Source organism: Ctenopharyngodon idella, chromosome 3 (genome assembly GCF_019924925.1).
Source record: "Ctenopharyngodon idella isolate HZGC_01 chromosome 3, HZGC01, whole genome shotgun sequence".
NCBI classification, from domain to species: Eukaryota; Metazoa; Chordata; class Actinopteri; order Cypriniformes; family Xenocyprididae; genus Ctenopharyngodon; species Ctenopharyngodon idella.
This window is the reverse complement of record NC_067222.1, coordinates 34,908,207-34,931,006: the sequence shown is the minus strand read 5'-3', so window position 1 is coordinate 34,931,006 and position 22,800 is coordinate 34,908,207. Positions and strand designations below refer to the sequence as shown.

General features: G+C 37.4%; 1 protein-coding gene across 10 annotated transcripts in view; it reads left to right on the top strand.

The window, feature by feature from the left end:
• The window catches only part of arhgap23a (Rho GTPase activating protein 23a), a 75,454-nt gene that overhangs the window by 25,757 nt on the left and 26,897 nt on the right, over positions 1–22,800 (top strand). For 6 of the 10 annotated variants that reach the window (XM_051886675.1, XM_051886674.1, XM_051886677.1 and 3 more), the window contains exons 1-3: positions 11,159–11,932; positions 17,464–17,661; positions 20,685–20,709. In XM_051886675.1, the coding sequence (XP_051742635.1) occupies positions 11,690–11,932; positions 17,464–17,661; positions 20,685–20,709 (466 nt within the window). In that variant the 5' untranslated portion in view covers positions 11,159–11,689. The other 4 variants (XM_051886679.1, XM_051886678.1, XM_051886680.1 and 1 more) reach the window with 3 other exon arrangements.

Genomic DNA, 22,800 nt, shown 5'->3' with positions numbered 1-22,800 from the left:
ATCCAGGTCACCTAAAAAATTTTTTTCTTCAGAACTCTATGAGGTGACACGTGTGGATTACTCCTGGAATTTCCCAAAATTATTTAATATATATGTTATATATTAATATATTATATAATATTGTTTTTATATATATATATATATATATATAATGCAAATATCTAATCAGCCAGTCACATGGCAGCAAATCAATGCATTTAGGAATGTAGACATGGTCAAGATGATCTGCTGAGGTTCAAACTGAGCATCAGAATGGGGAAGAAAGGTGATTTCTGCTGTGACATTCAGATGGCAGGCTCAGAATTTGGTGTAAACAACATGAAAGACATAAAACATGGATCCATCCTGCCTTGTATCAACGGTTCAGCCTGCTGTTGGTGGTGTAATGGTGTTGGGAATAATTTCTTGGCACACTTTGGGCACTTAAGTACCAGTTGAGCATTGTTTACCACAGCCTACCTGAGTATAGTTGCTGACCATGTCCATCCCATGTCTATCCCTTAATGGCTACTTCCTGCTGGAAGTAGTCATCATCTTCTGATGGCTACTTCCAGCAGCAATACACCATTCACTAAGCTCAAAAAATCTTAAACTGGTTTCTTGAACATGACAGTGAGTTCACTATACTCAGATGGCCTCCACAGTCACCAGATCTCAATCCAATAGAGCACCTTTGGAATGTGGTGGAATGAGAGATTCACATCATAGTTGTGAAGCCGATAAATCTGCAGCACCTCGTGATGCTATCATGTCAATATGGACAAAAAACTCTGAGGAATGTTTCCAGCACCTTGTTGAATCTCTGCCATGAAGAATTAAAAGTCCCCCTGAAATCAAAATGTAAGTTTTTTTAGCTTTTAGTATGAATATGTTATCCTTAAGGTTATGAATAAGCTGGTGACTTCCAAAACAATGACAAAATTCGCATTTAGGAGATATATGCATTCAAAACTTACAGTCTCTCACTTCTGCAAAAATGGATCACGGATTTTCATGACATTACATCGCACTTCAGTTTCTCATCAAATCTTCTGTCCAATCAAATGCTCTCTAGAATCTAAAGCGTCCCGCTGAAGCTGTGGCTGAAATCGGTCACTTGTTCACACATTTACTATTTTCTACATGGTGACTGGCACATAGTGCACTATATAGGGGATAGGGAATTCAGACAGTGTAAATATGCTTACCATTGAGGTGAATGAAGTCTGGTTTCACGTTAGTGTTACGTGAACCGCAGCGCACAGTCTGCTCCGGTCCAGAGACACGATAGCACAGAGCGGATCATATCCGTGAGTCGGCTCAGACCACAAAATGTATTGGACCCATTTAAATTCTGCACAGAATGCTATTTTAAAGAGATATAAAGTAGATGAGGAGGAGAAACTGTTAGAGATTAGAAGAAAACTGAGGTTTTACAGAGTTTAACGGCTCTGGCCGAGCTGTGATATAAACAAAACGCTATTGGCTGTTTTAAAACAGGGGAGGAGCTGTTCGGTATGTCCCGCTCTGTCTTCCTGTTTCAGTTGAAATTACGTCAACACATTGAATAATGTTCAACGGCACTTCAGTGGGCCTTTAAGGCAGTTCTGAAAGCAAAAGAGGGTTCAACCCGGTACTAGCCGGTGTACCTAATAAAGTGGCCGGTGAGCGTATATTTAATGCGTACTTGCTGTATAAAAGTATTAACTTCTTAAAAAAAATCTTTCTGACCCTAAACTTCTTTTGAATGGTAATGTATATAATGGAAAAAAGTAAAATGCAAATTTATGGCTAGGAAAAAAATATGCATTTAATTGAATTTGATTCAATTCATTGGCAGGCGTAGCACAAATTAATACACTTAAGTAATTGTTATAAACTACATGGAAACTTGGAGTATTTGAAAGTCAAGCAGGAATCATCTTAGTAACCATGTCTGGATTTATGGAGGGGCAGTGACCCAGGACCTCAGACTGTCAGGGGCCTCCAAAACCTCAGGTTTTGGAGGAACTCACAGGACCATGATCTGGCCTCCTCTCCTCTCCTCTCCTCTCCTCTTCTCTTCTCTTCTCTCCTCTCCTCTCCTCTCCTCTCCTCTCCTCTCCTCTCCTCTCCTCCCAGTGAAGGTTTGAGTTTCAGCCGCTGGGGTCCGCACATACATTTCTACAGATGTGAACACACACACGGAAGAAACACGTCATCCTTGCAGTCCAACATTATAATTTACATCTGTTAATTACACAGGGTTGAGTGAACTAAAGGGGCCCAGAAGACAGAGAGTCAGTCCTGTGAGGGAGGGCTCTGAGCCACTTCTGACCACAACAAGCCCCTCTCTCTGCAGCTCTCCTCCAGCCAGAAAGAAAAGAGACTCAGCGTAATGAGAGCAGGAGATGGCCAAAGAGAACTGGAAATTTGATGTAAAGTGAATTAAAAAGAGGTTGGATTTAATATCGCCAGATGTGACTTTTTTTTTAAAAATTGGTTAACCCGTGAATACCCAGATTTTTCCCAGAGATATTTTAATTAGGATTATTTGCTTTTAATTTTTTATTTTATCTTTCTTATATTGCATAAGTAAGTGTATTTTTCACATAAATAGGTTTTAAATATGACAGTCTCAGTGGCTGGATGGCATATATAGATAGAAACTCCCAAAAGTTCGTACTTGAATGTAGGGTTGTGCAAAACTAGTCGACTAAACATTCATTCAAAGTCGTTCACATTCATTTACTAGTTGTTTCATTTACTAGTTTGTTTCATGTCAAATTGGCATGTAACAATTAAGGCCTTAAAAATGAATGCATGAAAAATTAAACCTACTTGACAACAACAGATGCTATATTGACATCCTAAGGAATAACAGAATACCCTTAAATAATGTATAGTTGGTGGTACACGTAAAGCTTTACTATTCATACACAAGAAGCATGTTCAAACCCGGATAATAGTGATGCACTGATATTATAGGTTTTTTTTATTTATTTTTTTTATTGTGTAATCAAACACATTGATTTACTGGCACACTTAATCAGATGCAGTCTAACACATGCGTGAGTAAAGATTAATGATCTTAGCATTGAAAATCATTGATAACACTCCAACATAGAAATCAAGATACTTTTATAATAAACAAGACCTCAAACTCCACCCTATTGATAAATGATTTAGCTTGTGGTTACAGGAACATCAAGTTTAATTTGGTGAGTTGTTGCTTAGCATCCCATAAACCTCTGGATTGTGGAAACATTGATGGTTGCCAGGAGGCATGGCTGCCATGGCGATGGGGTGTGGTTGTTAAAGCAGCTGTATTGATGTGGAATTCGGCAATGCAGAAGGGAAACCACACACACTGAAACACACCATTCACACAGACATTAACATTCAGAGCCAAGCAGGATGTATTTTTAGAGTAGAACAATTTCACAGCTGACTTAAAAGGGGTCAGTGTTAAGACGAATGCTGGTGAGGAGAATATCTTCAGGTATCTGACACATACGCAACCCATCTCGATCCCTTCAGCCCCTCTAAAGCTCCTAAGAAACACACATCCGGTTGTGTGCCTTCGATTGTTGTGTAAAGAGTTCTTGTGTTGCATTCCCTTGAGTAAATATTACATTTACAAGTTATATTTTCATTCTAATATGCTGATTTGCTGCTCAAGAATTTTTTTTAATGGTTATCAATGTTGAAAACAGTTGCATTTTTTTGTGGAAACCATGATACTGTTTGTTTGTTTGTTTTTTTCAAAAAAATTTTGATGAAAAGAAAGTTCAAAAGAACAGCATTTATTTGAAATAGTAATCTTTTGTAACATTATAAATGTCTTTACTGTCATTTTTGATCATTTTATTGCGTCCTTGCTGAATAAGGGTAGTATTTTCTTTCAAAACATCTTACTGACTTTTGAATGGTTGTGTGTGTGTGTGTGTGTACATGTGTCGGCACATCTGCTCTGTGTTGAGTTTCTGCTTTAATCTCTCTGGTCTTCATGTAGAACAGGTGTGATGCCCTTTCGACTTCCTCTCATGCACGTAACTTAGATCCCATCACACACACGTATACCAGTTGTGTAATGATTGGACATTATTATCCGTGAAAAAATATACTTAGTTAGTGCAGTGTTGGGAAAAGTTACTTAAGTAATGCATTACAATCTTGCATTATTCCCTAAAAAGTAACTAATTTTGTTACTTAGTTACTTTTTTTTGGAAAGTTATGCGTTACGTTACTTTTGCTCTACTTTTTCTCATCTGGGCTGTTTGTTTGTTTGTTTTTATAACAACAAAACAGTTCTGTTTTTGGCAAATGTTAAGGCCCTTTCACACCATAAGTGACATGAATAAGCCTCAGACTGAAGGAAATGCAAATTCACGCCTGTACAGTAGAGGGCGCAGCTCAAACAAACAGCTTTGATGCCATTATGGATCACAGAATTATACTGCATCCCATTTCGGAGGCTGCGTTCTCCGGAGGTCATATTTGTAGGCTGCATACGTCATAGAGGATGTCTTATTTAAGAAAAGTAATGTCCATGCGTGTCTCGCCATATCTGTAAATGGAGAAAAGTTGCTCCGTTGTATGGTGTGAAACTGGCAAAGGTTAGTTATCACAATGAGCGAGAAAGGTTGATAAGGAGCAACTAAACCTTGAACCTCCGGAGAATCACCCGTTAAAAAGAAAACAAAAAAAAAACAGCGAACAGAGAGTCTGCTGTCAAAAAGAGAATGCGACAGAGCTCGTAATAAAACAAGAATCAACATTGGCTTGGCTTTTCGGAGATGCTGAGAACTGAGGGATTTGAAATGTTGTAAAAGCGAAGCGGAGATGGTGTTTTTATTAGTCAGCAGGCGAATAAGGTACTTTATTGAACAGATAAATTGCCATATGTAGCTCTCTAACAGAGTTCATTGTAAAGCATTGTCTATTGTGAAGGGTCACATTCATCCACACAGTCATGCAGAGCCGAAGTACAACCAAAACAATGTTCTTCTGCAAAATGCATTTTTTTAACCGCTAGAGGGCCAAAAGTTACTCATGCAGAATTCGGAACTGCACACTAGCATACTACTCTTACAATAGTTCCCATATCTTTCTATGGCAAAAATAGCAAGAGTAGTATGTTAGTATGCAGTTTCGAATTGAGCAATAGTGTACCGTTAAAATAAACATATAACATGTTTTACACATTATTTAACTATGTAATATTTGGTAATATTTAAAGTAATAGTTCACTCAAAAATTTAAATTCTGTCATTATTTGTCTTACTTTCATCTGTGGAACATAAAAGAAGATATTGTGAGAAATGTCTCAGTGTTCTTTGTCCATACAATGGAAGTCAATGGTCACCAAAGCTATTTGGTTACCAAAATTCACCAAATATCTTCTTTTATGTCCTTTTTTACATTCTTTTATGAAGTAAGAAAGTCATACAGGTTTGGGTTGACATGAAGGTATAGTGAATGATGACAGAATCTTCATTTTTGAGTGAACTATCCTTTTAATGTATGTACATACAGTCAAACCAAAAATTATTCAGACATTTTTTATATTTTTGATATATTTTTACTAGTGGGTGCAGGATACTACAGTTCATTTATGTAAGTGAGGATAGCAAAATAAAGTCAACTGTGACATATTATACCCAAAAATTCTTCATACAGTGGACTACCAGTAAAACTGAAAAATTTGGAACCAAAAATTATTCAGACACTTTGACCTGACCATGTTTTGCTTAAGTGTTATCTGACATAATTAAGATTATTTTTTTCTGACACAGTTTAACTCTGAGATCTTGTCATATTTTATTACCATTTTTTTTTTAAGCTATAGTGAATAAACTGTATTAATGTGAAATGTTCAAGGTGTCAGAATAAATTTTGGTTTGACTGAATGTGTGCAATATGTGCCTGATGTTATTTGCAAGTCTAGTTCCTACAAAAATTTCTCTCTCTCTCTCTCTCTCTCTCTCTCTCTAAACAAGTTTTTCTTTTCTTGCTGCAGGTTTCAGGCACAGCCTACAGAATATGTGTTTACATGTAAACACTTGCATTTTTGAAGCACTCATTAGGTTTTGCTGTAGTGCTGCCATCTGTTGGTGGTTTCATGTCACTACAACCCATTGTTTTTGCTTCAGGTCTGCAGCCTATTGGTCAACAGCTTTGCTGAGGATTACAGCTAAAATTAACCAGCTTAAAGCAGAGTAGTTTTTTTTTTTTTTCACACACGCACAAAACATACCCACACACACACTCAGGAGAGGCAGATTAAAGTCGGTCTAGACTGTGTTCTGCTATCTAATGCTCTTGGGACCAAATGGTGTTGTCGTGTCTCCTATATTATCTTCTGTCTTTGTGTCATCCTGCGTTCACTGAGGCCTCAGCTGATACACAATATCAGCACACTTTATACACATGCATATGTAGCTTTGTTTATTTTGTTCTGTTCTAATTGATTTTAGCTTTGCACTTTCCTTCATTCATACTTTTGGGGCATTATGTGTGGACTGTTTCTTATGTGACCAGCAGAGGACAGACTACTTCCTTTTTTAATAGGTGCATAAATGGATGTGCATGTGTGCTTTTACTAAGATACAGGCTTATATGATATTTATAAGATTATATGGGTGGTTACATAATATTTTTTGCGGCTCTGTCAGAACAGATGTGTGACCCATGAGTTTAGAGTATTTGTTCTATCAGCATGTGTTGATAGATGAATCAGCCGTGTTTGTGTGTGATGATAGGGGAGATTTATATCAGAGCATGTGCAGATCAAACATCCACCGCTCACTTAGCACGTAACGTCTATTTAAGCACGACGGCTCTATAGTGCTGTTTGTGTTTCTTTTACATAAAGTAACTCAGAAGAAAAACATATTCTCTATGGAGTTCTCAGAAATGTTTCATTTTATGCATGCACAATATATCAGCACCATATCTGTGTTTTAATATATATATTTTTTGTTGCTTTTGGGCATTATTGCATATTTATCTGCCAATATTGGATGCTTGCTTCCACTTGTTTTAGGATATAGATAATCATATAGAACTAATTAAAATTGGATTGAGTTGCTGTGTGCATGTAACGATATAGTTTTAATTTTCTGTTTTATACAACTTGGTATAGATTAAAAATATGTGTTATTTATCAGTTATTGGTCGTAACATGAAAGTAATTATTGGTGTCATTAAGTGAGATTAAATGGAGACTCCTATTTCTGTTGTCAACAACAGTCTCATAGTCATTTGTTTCTATTTTTATTTCTCCTTAGGAATGTTAACCCTTTGGTATTCCTCACTTAGGGGTCACAATTGTGATCCTTTGCATCAGAACAGACCAGACAATAAGCGTATTTTTTTAATACGCATGTACATGTAGGCATGTACTTTGTATTTTGTTTCACTAATATTTAATCTTTAATATATTTTGTATTTTGAGGGGATTTTTATGGTACTAGACAATATTTCATATTACTTACAATTAACACACTGTTTAAGTTAAAAATAAACCAAAGGGTTAGTTCACCCAAAAATTAAAATTCTGTCATTCATTACTCACCCTCATGTTGTTCCACACCCGCAAGACCTTCGTTCATCTTTGAAACACAAATTAAGAAATTTTTGATGAAATCCGATGGCTCAGTGTGGCCTCCATTGACAGCAAGTTAATTTACACTTCCAAATGCCCAAAAAGGTAGTAAAGACATATTTAAAACAGTTCTTGTGACTACAGTGGTTCAACCTTAATGTTATGAAGCGACGAGAATACTTTTTGTGTGCCAAAAAAACAAAATAACGACTTTATCCAACAATATCCAGTGATGGGCAAAAAAAAGATTTGTAAAGCTTAGAAGCTTCATGAAGCAGTGTTTTGAAATCGCCCATCACTAGATATTGTTGAATAAAGTCGTTATTTAGTTTTTTTGGCGCACAAAAAGTATTCTCGTCACTTCACAACATTAAGGTTGAACCACTGTAGTCACGTGAACTGTTTTAAATATGTCTTTAGTAGCTTTCTGGGTGTTTGAAAGTGTAAATTATCTTGCTGTCAATGGAGGCCTTACTGAGCCATCAGATTTTATCAAAAATATCTTAATTTGTGTTCTGAAGATGAACGAAGGTCTTATGGGTGTGGAACGACATGAGGGTGAGTAATTAATGACAGAAATTTCATTTTGGGGGGAACTAACCCTTTAAAATCCAATGCATGGAAGGCAGATTAGTGGCATCTGGTGGGAGAAAAAAAGAAAATCATATGTAATACTGTGGAGTGACCACTAGATGCCTTTATAGCCCTATATAAATATTGATATAGGACTGTATATTCTCTTGTTTCTTATGAGAGTATTTTCAGACATAATTACTTGCTTTTTCATGCATAATTAGGTTTTGCATTAGACATTTTGAAAGACTACTTTATCCTTCTGATTGTAGATTGTACCCCAAAAAAAATTATCTCTGTATTTTTATATTTCCCATTCCTTTCCTATGGAAGACCACAAGTGTAAATTTTTTGTAAGAACATTTAGGCCCAGTTTCAAAGACAGGGCTTAGATTAAGCCAGGATTAGGCCTTAGCTCAGTTAGGACATTCAATTAGCTTTTATAAACGTGCCTTAGCAAAAAACATCACTGGTGTGCATCTTGAGACAATGGCACTGACATATTTTAAGATAAGTCAGTGTAAGTTGCTTTCAGTTAAAACGGCTCAAACATGCATCGGCTTAAGCCTTGTCTGTGAAACGGGGTTAGGCTTTTCTAATCACGTCCACATTTTTGTGGTTCATATAGCAAGTGCCACAAATGTTACCTACTGGTATGTTGTACCATTCCAATGAAGTAATTGCCTTTTTTATTCAAAATGTAACACCTAAAATAACTGAAGACCAGCAGAGGGTTTAAGTTGATATAAGTTTTTGTTATTACTCCCTTTTGCCTTCTGGGCTTTAAAAGAGCAACCTCTAAGCAATAACATTTTCTTCTGGAATTGTTGACATACATATCAATGTGGATTGCATAGCTCAGATAATTTCATACGGAAAAAAATTTGATGGGAAAGGAGTTTATATTGACTTTAAATCACAGACTTTTGTGTCTTGGCAAATCTGGCTACGTTTTCTTTGAGAATTTGTGGTTATTGTTCTGTTTAGTTCATACAGGTGTGAGAAAAAGGAGGATGAGCTTCTGATTAGACTGCAGGAAGTCTTGAGATTCACATTTAATTACTAAAGCTTATGTGTCTTCATCCCCAACACACCTCAGGCATGTGTGTGTGTTTGCTCCATAAAAAAATCTTTCAATGCATACTCTTTTATAATAACACAACAGGATATTCAAGATCATCCTTTGTGCATTTAAATATAAACTATGTGGAATATATGTGATTCACAGTGACTTAATCTTCAGCCCATTCATGACACCTTCACCTGACGTGATAAACTGTGTGTGTTGTGTTTCATGTATTGTGTACATGTTCTGGCTGTATGTTGTCGTGCCGGTACATGTTTAACAGTGTGGCAGGTGAAACCAGTCCGTCCTCATTTGTAACGGATCTCAGGTGTGTGTGTTTAGTGAATGAGAGGGAAATGTCTCACCGATGGCCAGCTGCCTGCCCCTCTTGCACACACACTGTAGGCCTGCCTGTTGGGCGACATTTTCCACGGGTGTGTGTCTGTGTGTGTTAATGTCAATATGTGACCTGATAGATGATGTTTCTGTGCATGTCTTGTGTTGTGTTGGTGTGATTGTGTGTGTGTTGTTTTATAGCAGCTGTTTTAGTCTGGCCTCTGAGAGCAGCTGCAGTGAGGTGTCTGGCACCCTGTGTTTTTGTCTGCCATTCTGGGTTTTCTCTCAGTCTTTTGGTTTTTCTTTCTCATAGTGGTCATTCCTCCATTTGGGTGTGTGTGTGTTTTTTTTTTTTAGTTAGAAGGAATATGTACTGTTTTTTTTGTCCTTTTTAGACTTTTAGGCTCATTGTGTTTGCTAGCGGAGCTATTATTTTGCTCTTTCTCTGAGGGGACTTTTAGAGAGCAGGGTTTTTTTTTGCATTGCTCTGTTGATTCCTGTTTCGCACAGACACACACAGTCGAATGGTCTTTCAGAGCTGCTGGGGGCTCCGGTAGGTTTCAGCAGAGCTACAACATTTTGTTGGAATACATGGACTTTTTAGTACTGTCTAAGGCTTCAGAATTTTTTTTCCTTCATGTCTTTTGCTTGATGGGACAAAGAATTGAGTGAAAAAAGATGAAAATGAAATGGAAAGATTAGATAATACAGAAATCCGAGAGCTCTGAGGGGAAAAAAGGCAAAGGTTTTGTGTGCCAGACGGTGATGAGGGCTGATGGGAGAGACTGCAGAGATGACTGTGATAAAGAAAGAGATGGAGCCAGAGGAATATAGACAGCAAGAAGAAAAGCAAGCCTTATGAAATCGCACACTTTGAGATATTCTATCTGAAGAAACCAAAAAGAAACCTTCGTTCAATGAGACTGAGGGGGCATAAAAAAATACATAATTCGTACATTTAAAAAAAAAAAAAAAAAAACTTAGTAAGGTTAAATAGGCTTTAGTTACATAACAGCAAGGAAAACGATTTTATGAAAACGTGTAGCAGTTTGTATGAGAGGGCAGGACATTCTCATTCTAGCATCTGATTGGACAGAGCTCTGTGCAGTGCAGGATGAGTCATCAAGATTTACGTCGAGTTTTCCTGAAGAAAAACTATGTAAATTTTAAATGTGCTAAAAGTGATTTTTATCCATTTTTAGTGGTAAACTAGGTTAAACATGGCCTCAAAACTAACAAACATGGACTAAAAGCTATACAAAACTCATATTTTGATTTCACAGGGCATTTAAAAAGAGTAGAAATAGACGTATAAGAGTGTGATAAAGAATAACTGGTGAGCAGCAAACAGATACAGACAGGAAGGAGTGATAAAGAGAAAGATAACTGAATGAGTGAGAGAGAAAGAGAGAGAGAGAGAGAGAAGGAGACAGCAAGCGAAAGAAAAGCAGGAGAGCCGGCCCACTCATAGTGACAGAGAGCCAGAGTTTAGAGTTTGTCAGGAGATGACAGAGTGGAGAGAGAGAGACAGAAAGGAGCTGAATGGTTTAGAAAGTGAAGGAATAGAAGAAAAAAAGACTGAAGCAGAGTAAGAGGGGGAAAACTGGTGCGTAAAAAACTTGGATCTACTTAATTTTTCCATCCAGCAGCCGGCTTCCCTGGATCTACATCTTGCCAGCACTGCCACGTGCTTGCCACACACACACACACACACACACACACACACACACATTTCAGGGACTGCCAGACAGGGGTATGTGGCTGCATCCTGGTTCGCTCTCATCTCTGGATATGCCTCTGTGGTTGTAACACTCGTCTGCGTGCGTGAGCATGGGAGGTGCGGAGCTCATCAATGTGATATGGAACTATCAGTTTAACTCTGGAATCTTTTAAGAAAGTTCACCAGCATGGATTAACAAAATATGAGGAGATTTGGGCATGTTCAACAGGAGCCACATCTGGAATTTCTCCTCTCTTTGGGAGAGGATGGGCACATCTTTAACTTGACTTGTAGTTTTTTACCTTTCCCTATCTCCGGTTGTCCAATTCTTCATTTTTTTTCACATCAAAAGGTCTTATCGGTGGTTTTGTGAATGCGACTGGTCTTTTTGTGAGCCCTTGCACACTCCCGTGCGTGTTTATGTGTGATGTGGTCAGTGGGTCAGGTGCCGTTGGTGATGCCCACTGTGTGCCCGCGTGTAGAGGGTATGGAGTGGTGTTTTCAGGATGCGGTGGGGGTGGACTGCAGCTCTCCAGAGCCTCGCTGTATCTGGGTGGCGGTTTTACACGGGGATTCACCACAAATTAATGTTTCGAAAAATGACACTTCTGAAAGCACAAATGGCATCAGTGCCGGAAGAGCACTGCTGAGACGCTCACAAACCTGCAGGGTAAGCTGTATTTATATATATATATATATATATATATATATATGTGTATGTGTGTGTGTGTGTGTGTATAGAGAAAAAGAGAGACATATAGCCTGATGTAGTTGTTAAAAGGCTTTTAAAAAACATTTATTTCTCACCAGAGTCAGAAATCAGCCAGGGTTTTGAGCAAAAATGCAGCTGAACGTGTCAAAAAAGCCAATAAATATTTAAAATATTGACAAAAAAGTTATTCTTAAGTTTTTGTGTTGTGCTTGTTTTGTTTTTTAATGTTTGGAAAAAAATGCCCTCATAAAGGCAAAAGAAGGTCAATTTCAGGGGACAGCGTTTTTTATTGGCCCTTAAAATTGTTAATTCTGACACTATTTCTAACTTGCATTTCTGTTTTATCTGAGACTTTTAGTATAGTGGGAGGTTTGATACACTAATTAGAAAGTAAAGGCACCAGATAAGGGGTTATAATCACCCTTCGGGTGACTGTGTATGCTTGTGTGTGTGTGTTAAACTGAGTGGTTTTGCTTCAAGCACCTAGATTATAGGATATAGTTAGGGAATGTCTAGGTCTGTTGTGTAAATGAGAGTCTGTTTGTGCCTGTCATTGTTCTGTCATGTGTTCACACACTTTAAGATATTTGTAAGACATATTCTCTGGAATAGTGTGGAATGGGATGGGATATTCTTCAGAATTTTGCATACAGACAGCTGTCGGCCAGACACACTCACATATGAGACAGTAACCCAAACCAAACTCAACCGCTTTCAAATATATGTGGTTGGGCTGCACATTCAGTTGGATTAATTACTCCATATCCTCCTAAAAAAGCAAACTGCATCACCATGTTTGAACAACCATCATAATCCGTTCAGAGGTGAACCCCTCCATTCATTCCCATTGAAAAAAGAAAAATGTCTCTAGAAAAACCTGATAATGAAGGCGAGGAGCCATGTTGTTTCAATTAGACCCGCCTGTATTTAAATGAAGCTGCCGGGTTTCATTCAGATTTACTGTAAGACTTAATGCTCCAGTTTCCTTCTTCAACTGTGTGTTTCTCTTGGGTTATTGGGCTAAAACAGAAGGTTGCCAGGTGGTGTCCTTTAGCAAGGCTGTGTTAAAATACACAAGTTCTGGAGGTGCATTGTAGGGTTACTGAACATTTTGTCAGGATGGACTCTAGATGATACACAGCACATTTTGTGTGAATCAGACCAATGACTTAGGACAAAAAAAGAAAAGAAAATTCAAAATTTCAAAATGGAGTACATGATAGAAGATCTAAACAGGATTTTTAATACCGGGCTTTGCATTATAATTTAATGTGTAAACTTACTCTTTATAGTGCCGTGTGTGGCCGATTGCCATAAAATTTGGTACACAGCCTCGTTATACCAATCTGCATATGCATACCAGGTTTCATAATGATCAACCATTTGCATTTGAAATAATTGACTTCTGAATTGATTTTTGTTTTATCGATTCATCCAGAAAATGTTAACATTTTAGTATGAGTATGTTAGCATTTGTAGCAAAGAAACTTTATCACTAAATTTTAATTTCCTCGATCAAACAGTAGTAGAGTCATGAGTACTTTTTCGGTTATAGTGCCCCCTATTGGTAGAATTTGACTACATTGAACTAAATAATAAGAATGTCCTTTGGTGCTTGGACCCCTAATAAGTAAGTAGTCAATTTTCAGACATGACCCTAAGTGACTTACCATAGACTTAAGGACAATCCCCCTGGATCTACCTGGGTTTAGATGACTTGCTCGAGGGCACAATGGTGAAAGCTAATGTATCAGTTTTAAACCTACAACCTTTCAGTCACCAGTTCAAATGTTTAACCACTATGCCATACCACTCCAGCAATTAGCTGATTGTAAGTAGTGTTGCTATCGTTAGCTAAAACTATTATTTTATGAAATAAAGCTGAAATAAAATAAAATAAAAATATTAGATAAAAACTTAAAAAAAAAAAAAATCCATGCTCATTATATCCATCAAAATAATGTCTATTTAGTACATTAAGTGGTCATCTTATGGTTACAAGCATCTAGAGTGTAAAATGTCTATTTGATATATTAAAATCATGTTGATATTCAAGTCACCCTGCTGGATACAAGTACATTCATTCATATTCCCTGCAGTTCTGTTTATTTTTTTTACTCTTGGATTCAAACATTGCTGTAAAGGTGGAAAACCCTGTTTAACGGAGCTCCAGCGGAACTGAAAGAGCTGACAGACAGGTTTAAACTCACACATACACACACCTCTTCTCAGTCATGTGTGTGTGTTGCAGTCATAGAGCAGGGTGTCAGGGATTAAACACTCAACATTAATTACGCTCAACTTTTCAGCAGGATCACCCACTCAGCTGTTTGGAGTGTATTGTTTCTGGCGACTGTCTGTGAGCTTGTGTATGTAAGCATAGCCTTCCAATAGAGGACTCGAGACATAATAAAACACTCATCAAATGAGGTATTTGAGAACATTTAGCTATATACATTCATAAGTCAATGTCCACATTACGTTTCCAATTTTCCCTGATTTATGACCAAATTACCCTGAATCAACACTAGAAACATGTCACTCCCAGAGAAAAATGTGTCGGGTGTGTGTTAACCTATCATCAGCTGGTCATAAACTATGACCTCAGCCCAACTTCTCGCCTGAATGAATGTTGGATGTTAAGCAGAAGTCATGAGGGTACATTAGTAGTGCACAGCACTATGATTTTAACAGGTGAAGCAGACAGTTCATATGATATTTTAATTTATGAATTTACGTGATGTTTGGTTGTATAGACAAACAAATATAATTTAAGAGTTCTCCTTGTCATAAGATATTACTACTTGACTTCAGAGAATATATCCTGAATTAATTTGATTTTGTTTTTGTTATAAGCATAAGTCTAACAAAATTTAGTAAAGTTTATGTATAACACAAAATCAAAAACAATTTCCAATGGTCTGTAAAAAGTAAACTTACTTCAAGATATATTCCCTAAAAACAAGCTATTATTTTTTTTATTTTGTACCTAATATCTTAAATTGTGTTGCTTCTCAAGTGCAATGCATATTTTTACTGGAAAATTGGACAAAAATATATATATATATTTAAAGGACATCATTGAATCTTTGTACATTTCTGGCTTGCAACATGTCAGTGAACTTTTTAAAAGCTTTAATGGGAATGTACTTGTTCTTGGAGAACATTGGAGGTCTCTCTGACGTAAAAGAGATGACTTGTTTGATTGTAGTACTTGGTTTCCCCGGAGAATACATTTCCAATCCATTAGAAAGTTAGTGATGAAGAAACACATGACAAAAACAGAATGTGGAGGAAAAGTTGAATGCTTTAAATGGATGGACAATACTGGACATAAGGAGATGTGTGCATGTGTTTGTGTGTACACTTGTGTGTTTTTGGGGGGGTAATAACAGGGTTTGGTATTCTCAGTGCCGGGAGGAACCTTGTGGTCGAAACCTGCGTGTTGGAGCTTGTTGGAGACGGAGCTCTCCGTCTCTTTCTCTTTCTAAAGCTAGCCTCTCCGTCATTGTCTGAACATGTCCTGGCTTAACAGTGAATGTTATGGAATTCACACATGCCCCTGTACATTCATCCTGTCACTTACACAGCCTTATTGTGTCTTTCACTTTTATTTGTCTTTCTAATCCATTGAGCAGGCCCACGCGCGCATGAACTCTGCCGAAAGCTCTGAAGAATTTGAGTGGAGAAAAAGTCTTAATATCTTTACAATATATATACAAATTAGCTCTTATTTTAAGAATGTTTAAATATTTTCAAACTCTTATGTGTTCGTTTATTAAATGTTTTAGCTAATTTGATTTGTTTTCAGTCATCAATACGACACCTCAGCTCTGTTTAATGTGGAGTGATTAGATCTGTTCTACAGATTTTTCCAAAAAATCACTGTAGAACATTAGTCACTCCTCTTTCTTTCTCAAAATAGTATTCACTCAATATAAATTGGGTGGTTCCAAACCTGTATGACTTTCTTCCATAAATCAGTAGTAGAAATAAGAAGTTTAGCAGAATGTTCTTGCTGCTCTTTTCCATATAAGGAAACTGGATGAAGCGGATTGAAAATAAGGTCTGTATTCACTGAAAATCTTGACCAAAAAATATGGCCACCATCCATATTCATTGTATGGAAAAGAACAGTTTGCCTAATATCTCCTTTTTTGTTCCACGGAGAAAGTACATTCATTCCGCTTTTGAAAGACATGAAGGTGACTAAATGATGGCAGAATGTTAATTTCCTGGTGAACTATCCCTTTAATAAAGGAAAAGCAAATTAAATAAAAACATTACATCATTCCACACAATATGCGGGACTGTTTAAAAAGGAGCGTCACCATTTGTCTATATGTGTGTGATCATGCGTGCAAGTTGGTAAGAATGCAAGTGAAAGAGAGAAGGTTCAGACATAAGCCCAGCCAAATGAAAACAGCGTGTGAGACAGAAATAGAGTGAGAAACAGAGAGGGGGTGAGGCTGCGGTCGGTGTCAGGACCGCTGGATTATAGAGTAGGACTTCTGCTGAGTGCAGAGAGATGTGAGGAGTAACGGGAGGTGAAGGGGAGAGATTTGAGAAGCACATTTCTGCTTTGTATAAAATAAGATGGCGGCGACAACAACAACAACAACAACAAAAATCCCCTTCTGTTTATATATATGGATATATGGTGACTGGCACCATCCTTGGGGAACTTCCTGCCCTAACCAGATACTTCCTGTTATAGTGAAATCACAGGGCTGGTGAGGCTGTTGATTTTAGGTTGAAGAGAAAAGAGGTATTTTCTTGCAAAATTAGGGGAATGATGTCACCTTTTAAATAACTCCACCAAATGCCTTTGTCTGTTTTGTCCCAGTAATAAAGGGACAAAACAAACTCTTTTTTATTATTTATTTATTACTTTATTTCTGTAGAGATCCTTGGCCTTTGTTCCTACTATCTAATAAGAAACGGCCTCTAAGAATTCCTAAGAGAATGTTGGCATCACAAAAATGACATCATGGTTCCCAAATGTGAAATGTTTCCCTTGCCCTCCCCCTTTTAGTTACTTTCCTCACGTACCCACGTCTTGTTTGCACAGGTGGTGTAAGTAGACTGACAGATCCAAAACAGTTGGGATGGTCATTTGGAACAATATGGTGTTATTTCTAGCAATTATCTGCCAAGAGTATTCACCAATTATCCCATTAAAAGTGATGTGTTCATCAACACAGATGCTTTTCATTTACATTTATGCGTTCGGCAGACATTTTTATCCAAAGCGACTTACATTGCATTCAAGGTGTACATTTACATTTTATCAGTTATTGCTTTCCCTGGGAATCAAACCCATGACCGAGCTGCAGGAGAGCTTTTGCATTAGATATAATGCATAAAATGCATTTGCATTAACTACAATGTTCTATGTGACATGTAATCCCAATGGAATTTTGGACTAAGTAACTACACGAATCAGCGGCGAATGTCTAATTTCAAATATCTCTCTGTATTTCCTCCAGGCAAAGGGGCGGAGAGATGGGATCTCTTCATCCAGTGAGAACCCTCGGCCGGTGGTCAGGAGCGGGGCAGATGGGCTGGGCATGTCCTGGCAGGGTCCACGTACACTGGTGCTCCATAAGAACTCTCAGGGCTTTGGCTTCACGCTACGTCACTTCATCGTTTACCCGCCAGAGTCTGCCCTGCACACCAGTTTCAAGGTGAGGATGCCTGCTATCGCAAAATCAAGCCCTGACTAATCAGAGTCATTCAACAGCTGAAATAAAACATCCAATAAGATACAAACTCAACAAACTGTCCCTGTCTCTTAACTACAAAAAGTAAAGGATCACCCAAAACTGAAAAAATTACCCTAGAATTTACTCACCCTCAAGCCATCCTAGGTGTAAATGAATTTCTTCTTTCAGCCAAACACAATCGGAGTTATATTAAAAAAAATATCCTGGCTCTTCCAAGCTTTATAATGGGAGTGAATGGTGCCATTTTTTTAAGCCCAAAAAAGTGCATCCATCCATCATATGGCTCCAGGGGTTAATAAAGGCCTTCAGAAGCGAAGCGATGCGTTTTTGTTAGAAAAATATCCATAATTATAACTTTATAAACTATAATCCCTAGCTTCCATTAACGGCCATCTGTGCGTTCACGAGAGAGTCGAGTTCCGGCGTATGACGTAGGAGTAGCGTAAGCTTAGGTGGGAGTTGACGCCTCTCACTGTTCAAACAAATATGGCTCTATATCTCTTTAAATATCTCTTTTAAAATTCTCGTTTTAGACTTCTAATTCATGACCGGTGTTTTGTTTTGTTTTATACTTTGCGCTTCTGCGTTCGTCAATACGTCTTGCTTCGGGTCAGAGGTCACTCTTCGACCGGAACTAGACTCGCGTATGATCGTTACCGGAAGCCAGTTATTATAGTTTATAAAGTTATAAATATGGATACTTTTCTTACAAAAAAGCATCACTTTGCTTCGGAAGGCCTTTATTAACCCCCTGGAGGAGTATGGATTACTTTTATGATGGATGGATGCACTTTTTTGGGCTTAAAAAAATGCTACCATTCACTCCCATTATAAAGCTTGGATAAGCCAGGATCATTTTTAATATAACTCCAATTGTGTTTGGATGAAAGAAAAAAAGACATATTCACCTAGGATGGCTTGAGGGTGAGTAAATCATGGGATAATTTTCATTTTTGGGTGAACTATCCCTTTAAGTTGTGGTCATTCAGCCTTCAAGGCCTTCTGTCTTTAAAAATAAAGCTCTTAACTGGTTCTACTAAAGAGACTTCTTCTTATGAAGAACCATTTGTGATATTAGGGCTTAAGAAATATTCTGGTATAAATTTTTTGAAACTTAAAAAAAAGGCCCATCCATGGCATCAAAATTTGTTTTAACAGGAACCTTAATTTTTAAGGGTTTAAGCCGTGCTGCCAATAGCAGTTGGTCCAACAAGTACTTGACTTTAGAGACCTCACAGCCAGACTGGCATCGGTTTTCCTTTAGCGTCTTTCGTAAAAGGAAAAAAAGGACCAAAGAAGCAGGAAGAGATACAGTGCATTCTGCTAACGCACATCAAAAAATGGACGGCTTATACAAAGAAGATGTCTAATAATCATGTCTGGTCACATGACATGTAAAATGCGAATATGTGCAGTTATTAACTTATTAATTATTTTGTTTTTCATTTATCAAGAGCCATTTTACCTGATCTGACCCTTCACAATTACATTGTTGATGTAACCCTAATATATTTAGTCAGCCTGATTCACTCAGACTTCAATAAAAAATGCTTTTCCACAAATTACATTATAAAATATATTAAAATAGAAAACAGTTTTTTAAAATTGTGATAATATTTCACAATATTCACAATTTTTGCTGTATTTTTTATCAAATAAATGCAGAGACTGCATTGTAAAATCTTAACAACCCCAAACTTTTGATCGGTAGTGTACATTACTGAGAGCGGGCTACAGATGTTTGGATGGTGTGCGTGTACATGATGATGGAGAAACAAAGCCCCATTATGATTGGTCTATACAGCATCTCTTCTCTGAGCAGCTGCTGTTTGCTTTTCTTAGTCAAAAGGCCTATTTTGTGTCACCCCGAGCTGGGCTGGGCCGTACCAGGTCTGCTGGGACAATGTGTTCTGGTCCATTCTGTTCTTCACTGTTCCCAGTGTCCACATGGTCACATGACCGTGTGACTCTCTCCATCTGTCACCCCACCAGCTCCAAGATAATGCACACGTGGACTTTCATTTCGATCTGTGGGTTGGATGTTGATTATAAATCTTAAAGTTGTGGTCACTGTCCGTCACTCCCTACCCATCTGTTTGCCCCTCTGTCTGTCTTTCTCCCGGCACGGCAAAGCCTCAGTATTGTGTGAGTTTGTTAGGAATGAGCCCAGTCAGCGCAGACTAAACATTGGGCTGCCCACTTCAAACTGCCTGATCAGCGTTGCACGTGTGTGTGATTTGAGCCTCTGGTTTGCAGTCTGGTTATTTTGTGAGGGTGGTGCATGTGTGTTATCTAAACTGTGTCTGTTGTAAATAAAGATGCACAGTGAATATTATGAATACTATATCATTGCCAGCACAGACGGAAAGATTAATGTCATTGCGGCTCTTCTTGCGGAGGTGTGTTTATGTATGTTTGTGGCTAAAAGCAGCAAATTCATTCCTAGAGTGGTCCATTTTCTCAGTGCTGACCTCTAGTGCTGAGACAGAGTCAGTGCTCATATCACACATTTAATAATGTAGATGTGCAGTGAAGTCATTTCCTGTTTTTGTTCTTTATAGGTGTCTATGATGCATAACTGACTGATAACTATTGGTGTTACACATCAAAGACATTAAAGGGATAGTCACTCAAAAATGAACATTTTCATTATTTACTCACCCTTATATTATTCCAAACTTGTCTTCCAAGGCAGAAAGAAAGTCGTTTTGTTTTTAAAAGTGACATGAGGATGAGTAAAAAAGTGACAGAATTTACATTTTTGGGTGAAACTAAAATTTTAAAGAGCTTGATGAGAACTATTTGTTTAATACTCCAAGACTCCACTGTCATTTCTATTATATAATTACTTTAAGTACTTATTACAGAGGATAATAACTCACTTAAGTATTGTGTATTCTGTGAATGACTATTAAATCATTTAAGTTTAAGGCCAACTAGTTATTTTACAATGATCTAACTCTCCTCTTATTGTTTCCTTTTAGGATGAAGAGAACGGGAATGGAAAGGGTGAGTCTATCTTTTATGTTTCTGTGTTCTGTGTTGTCTTATTCACATCATGTGAATTGCAGTCATTTCCACTAATTTCTTACAATTTGAAGATGATTTGTCACTCATCTGAGTTGACTGAACTGCACGTGACTTGATGAACACTTTGTCATTTTTCTGTTTCTTCCTCTTACCTACATTATCATCCTGTGGTTGTCTTTTATTTCTCAGTGACAGATCTGAGATCAGTTTGTGACAATTTAGTGTCACATGGTCAATGATCAAAGATTGATTTTTTTGTTGCATGGCGCCCCCTAGAGTAAGTTTCCATTGATGCACACTCTGTATTCAAATCAGTCTGGTTTAAGCAGGGTTACAGGAAGTAGCACAATTGATATGAGATATATACCATATAATTTGCAAGTCATGTGGTATGAAAAATGTTTCCTTATTTCCATATTAAACAAAACACATATCCTGTCGCTGTACTATATATCAATTTACTTGTACATGGAAACAGATGCAAAAAATTGTCCAGATCTCCAGTGAGAAAGTTTACTGTTAGTTTTGATGTCCTATGACGCTTTACATATTGTAATAATGCCATAACACTGGTCTGGATCCTATGCAACTTTAAGGCATCTAAAATCCAACATACTCACCCATAGAACTGCACGATTCTGGATAAATTGAGAATCACAATTTTTTTGTTTAAAATGGAGATCATGAATCTCCCAAAATTCTGAATAGACAACTAAACAAAATAAATAACATGTAATTTACTAGAGTTTCTGACAAAATGTTAATTGCTGCAGTCTATTTGATTGAATGAATGATTCAATGACTCACTCATAAAGACTTCACTTGTTTCATTAAGTGTGTTCAACTTGATGCGGCACTGCGCATACCGTTCGGTGTATGACAGTACCATGTGAGTAATTAGAGAGCAGTTGAACACACCTTTTACTGGATTAATCAGCGTTAATGAAGTTCAAAATTTAGTTAGTATCAAAATTTGAACTAGTATCTTGAATGAACGATTCAGTTCTATTTTAATTGCTACCGTAGACATCATTGTTTATATCCGAACTATAAACTTTTACCCCTGTAGGCTACTTCTGCAATAATTTGAATTATTGTAACAGAAATAATGATACTGTGGTTGAAAAGACTATTTGTAAAGCTGTTTCATACGTGACAACTAGGGTGTAAGAAAATATCGATACACGTGAATATCGCGATATTATGTTTGGCGATACTGTATCGATTCTCAAAAACACTGTATCGATATTTATTTATTTATTTATTTACATCCAACATTCGTGAGTTTGTTCGGTTTAAACCACAGACTGTATAAAACCAAACCGCTAGATGTCAGCGTTATCTCAGAACGTAAACTGACGCGTAGCCGGAGCGCAAGGTGCATAGCTAGCGTTAGCATTAGCAAACCCAGCTCACAACACGATAGAATTATTCCGCTCCCGCGGTATACAGAGCTGAAGTGTGGACTCATTTTGGCTTAAACTATAAAGAAACCACTAAGGAGATCGACAAGAGTCAGTTGTTTGCAAAACAGGCCATGTTATAATCCAAAACTCGGGAAACGTATTGAATCTGAGAGCTCACTTAATATCCCGACGCCATTCGCGCTGCTGAGAGAGGCGATCGACAGAATATGTGATATGTATTGCACGTTTTCCTCTCAGTAACAAAATAAACACACAACAAAAATGACAGCGGTGACAGCAGAAAGAAAGCATCTGATCATAGCGATGTGGATATGTTTGCACCAGCTCTGTTCAGCACTTCAGTGAAGGCACGTTTATTTAAATAGCAATAGACTGCTTTAAAGCAAGCAGCTACAGTGTTAAATATAAAACAAACAGACATTCATGAAATGGACTCTGCACTAGTTGTTAAATAGTTTAGAAATTAAAAACTGCTATACTGTAAACCTTTAAAACATACACCTAAATAATCCTGCAGTCACTTTACTATTTTCCCTTAGATTGCACAAAATAGTGATTAGTGATATAAATGCAAATTATACTGTATTGGTTAAATAAAATAAAGTTGTTTTCAGGTTTTATGCATATGGTGGTGTGTTCTTTA